This window comes from Anopheles stephensi, chromosome 3 (genome assembly GCF_013141755.1).
Source record: "Anopheles stephensi strain Indian chromosome 3, UCI_ANSTEP_V1.0, whole genome shotgun sequence".
Classification (NCBI taxonomy): domain Eukaryota; kingdom Metazoa; phylum Arthropoda; class Insecta; order Diptera; family Culicidae; genus Anopheles; species Anopheles stephensi.
In genome coordinates this window covers 41,908,979-41,912,882 of record NC_050203.1, presented here as the reverse complement: position 1 = coordinate 41,912,882, position 3,904 = coordinate 41,908,979, and the positions used below count along the sequence as shown (strand labels likewise).

Below are 3,904 nucleotides of genomic sequence, written 5' to 3'. Positions count from 1 at the left end.
ATCTTATTTTATGGCCCAGTGATTTGTTCTATTTCACGTTTACATTAATGATTAGCAAAACGATGAGGTAGAAAACATACGATCTAGAGCGATTTAATTAATTGCAGTGCAATTGATTACAGGAAACTGTACAATGTTAACGACTGTGATTAAATTTGTTGATAATTTAAAAAAATTGTAAAAATCTGTATGTTTGATTTATGTAGAAATTGAGCTGAAGGAAATGCAATTTTTCTTTAAAATATCCATGTGAGAAATAGAACAGAAGCATGATTGAAATAGATAGTAAAAAGCAAAGTTTTTCAATACAACGCTCGACACACAAGTGGTACGCGATGAAGGCATGCGAATAACCCATCTGGCGATGGGTGTCATGGCTTTCGAGCACAGAATCCTTCCTTTACAAAATAAAATGCTTCCATCCTTCTATTATTCTAAGTTTCTCCGCCCCGGGTTCTGGAGCAATTGGAGCAGCCCGGGTACGGTTTGTTACCAAGTAGCACTATCCCAACGCTAACGAGGAAACTATCCTATTGCTGGGAACAACAACGACGCTGGCTGGCTGGCTGCTAATTAGAACACATCGATAACGACTCTTGATAAGCAACTCCAAACCGTTGAAACGTGCTAGTCGTGCATTAGTTTTCCCACACTTTTCCTGCTTCGCCGTAGCAAAACCAACGCTGTAACAATGGCGTTCGCTAGAATATTCATCAGGGCAAACTGTTGAACAAATTCACTTCTCATCGAACCATTGCCGGGATCGCTGCTTGCACTTGCAAGTTTCATGTGCATCATTCAGAGCGATATTTCCAATTAGTCCATAGCGATTGTCAGTGAAATTGTGGAGGAAGAATTCACGTCTGGAGCATCGTCGATGATCGATAGTTCTTTCGGAAAATATTACAGACTTTACAGCACACTATTCGAAACGCAGGCAAAATAGAGTAGCAAAACAAAAAAAGCAACTTTTATTGTTGGACCAATCTGTTCGGCTGGCGTCCATGCTTTAACACAAAACTAATCCAAATCACTGCGCAGTAAAGGGATTGCCCGCATTGGTCAGCTGATCCAGTATCGCCTTGTGCAAGTCCTCTATCTGCTCGTACAGATAGGAGTGAATGTCACCGGAGCCCGAGTGATTGTACGTGTTGCCGCGATTGTCGAAGGATGCAATGTTGCCATTCTTATCGATTTCGGCGTAGCTTTCGAACTGCTGACCCGGGAAGCTGGACGTCTCGGTGGTGACATTCTTGGCCGTCGCCTTGCCCGCCGGATCAAGGCACTCGCGTGTCACTTGAATCTTGTTCACATCGTCCTTGGTGGAGTTTTTGACGATCACACACTTGAACGATTCCGGTGGGCACTTGAGCGTGTCACACAGGATGGTACCTTTCCAGGCAAAAGAAACCAGAACACGGAGCGTATGCTGTTAGAGCTTCATAATCTCTGTACAAGCGCAAATGCGACGCCACAACACTATCTGCCGCACTTACCATTTTCTATTCTAGCATTTGATTCGCCACTAAGTGTGAGTAAACTGCTCAGCTGACGAGGTGTCCGGTTCAGTGCGGCACCCTCCACCGAAACGGTGCCGAAAACTGCAACGGCAAACACTACCAGTAACAGCGTTTGGCCTTTGGACAACATGCTGTATTTGTAACACTTTTTCCAATGCTCACTAATAAAATGTTGAGCACGATCGCTGTGTGCCGCTTTCAACACCTGCTACTGACTGAGCCGGTGGATGATCGTAGTCGAATGTTTTAAATAGACTGTGCTCACGTGGGAACGTGCAAACAAGTGCTGCAATTGTTTCGACTGCTGATGTGATGCTGTGGCTGATATTTGGACGAACAACTATAGAACACGGTTCGGAATACACCTGTGACGCTACTTAATGCATATCGCTGTATAACTTAACACAATTACTGTTCGCTATTAATCATCACGGAACTTCGGACGCCCTGAACAACCTGACCGTACACTGAACGCCTAATTGAGATCGTTTAACACTGCTTCCGAATAACGCACTTTTGAATGTGAGGCACCGTTGGCACCTTCTGCCTAGCACAGTTCACGTAGTACCCACCAACGATATTCGCCGACACCGTTGGCTTACTGGCATCACGCGATACCCAACTATGGCTACAGTGCAGATCAATCATCGATTGCAGTCAGGTCCAGAACAGGGGACAGGAACCGTGATGCTATGCTAGAACGCGACCGCTACACACTGCACGATCGATTGCGGGTTAGTTTCAGTGCGATCGTAGTCGTACTGGTGAATTGTTAAGGCCTCGGCATAATAATGGCTTGGAGGTTCAGATAACGCTTCGCTTGCTTGATAAGCGGAAGTTCATCTGCGCAACAAGTGTGGTGGTTGGAGGAAATTGAAAAAAAACGTGATACCAGCTATACAAAGAGTGTTCTTGTTTGTCAGACGCGCTGTTCCCTGCAGGCAGATCAGTCGGTATAAAAAAGGTATAATGCTCTAAGGTATGGGCTCTCTGTAGGCGTTTTACAAGGTTTTCTACCTTCTTATATGTTAGCCTCTTTTTCTTCTTTTCTTAACAACCTGCTAAAGGTTAAACACCGACCACTAACCCGCCAGGGCTAAATTGTTGTGGTCTATGACAAAAACATCGTTACGCGGGAACGATCAGGATGGGATTTCACCCATGGTCTTGCCATGTGAAAGACTGGTACAATCACTATTAATCCATCGAACTACGCCTGTGCTACCGTTTACGGTCGGTTAGAACACTCGGAAACTTATCAATGACGTAGCAGGGTTGGATTTGATTCCCAACTGACGACGGTCCAAGAAATTAAGGCTTTTTAACCATTTTATAAGATATCATCATGAGATGTTAGCAAATAGTGTAAGGTAGCTCGAACCACGGCTTTAAATATAGTCGATGGATTTGATAGATGTTGATAAAGTTCCACAGGGTCTAAAAGGTTCTTGGAAGCCATGAATGTAGCGATATTACTTCAAAAACAATCGTATCAAAAGTTAGAAGTTTTTTTACCTTAAGGCATAAGGCATACGTTTGAAATCTTATAAAAACATTGAGTTTTCCTTTCGTTCAACTATAGTCAAAATTAGTAAAGATGAGTAAAGATCAGTTTCTTAAGAGGTTAAGAATTTTTCGAAATTCAAGTAAACACTGCGTGGACTTGGTTGAACAACTAACACACAAAATAGGAAAAGAGCCAAGATTAAGTGAAATGTTCAGCTCTCACGTTTCAAGCTCTTCTAGCAACAAGTGAAGGCCAAGAAATGGTTGTCATTCTTAAAACGAAACTATTGTTTATATCATTTGAGTATAAAATATCAACAACAGCTTTTCTTCCTCTTTCTGTCTCGTATTCTAGTTTTGAGAATGCTATCTTCAATAACCAATCCATACCTGCTGCTGATCTGCGAATTAGATCTGATAGTATACTACAATGAGTAATTTATAATTCAAACACATTCGTTAAACAACACAGTTTCTCCATTACCATGAATACGAAACAAAAAGTTGTTTCATTAACGCCGACATGTTTTCCCATGCATCAGTGATGAACAAGTGTCATGCTTGAAGTTGAACCCGGATCATAGTTGCAATCGTACGGAGATCTATTTAAATATTTATATTTAAATGTTGTTTATATTTTAACGTGAATTAAGGTTAATCCAAGAACTGAATACTTCAGTGTTAGGCAGACGATTAATTTCACATAACCATCACATTTGTAAATTTACAAGAAGCTTCAGAACACACAAGAGATTAAACAATTATTACCAATTCTAGTCCCATGTTTTTCATATGCATAATGATGAGAATTGTTATGCTTGTTTTTGTCTCAGGATAGCAATGGTAGAGAAGATTGATTTTCCACGCAACAACGCCGT

General features: G+C 41.6%; 1 protein-coding gene across 1 annotated transcript; it reads right to left on the bottom strand.

Annotated features, from left to right (window-relative positions):
- Positions 1-943: 943 nt before the first annotated feature.
- On the bottom strand, positions 944-2,247 carry LOC118512329. The gene is made up of 2 exons (XM_036056603.1): positions 1,497-2,247; positions 944-1,392 (listed from the first exon to the last, which is right to left on the bottom strand). The coding sequence occupies exons 1-2, from the start codon at positions 1,648-1,650 to the stop codon at positions 1,031-1,033; spliced, it is 516 nt and encodes a 171-aa protein (XP_035912496.1). The 5' UTR covers positions 1,651-2,247; the 3' UTR covers positions 944-1,030.
- Between the last annotated feature and the right edge of the window lie 1,657 nt (positions 2,248-3,904).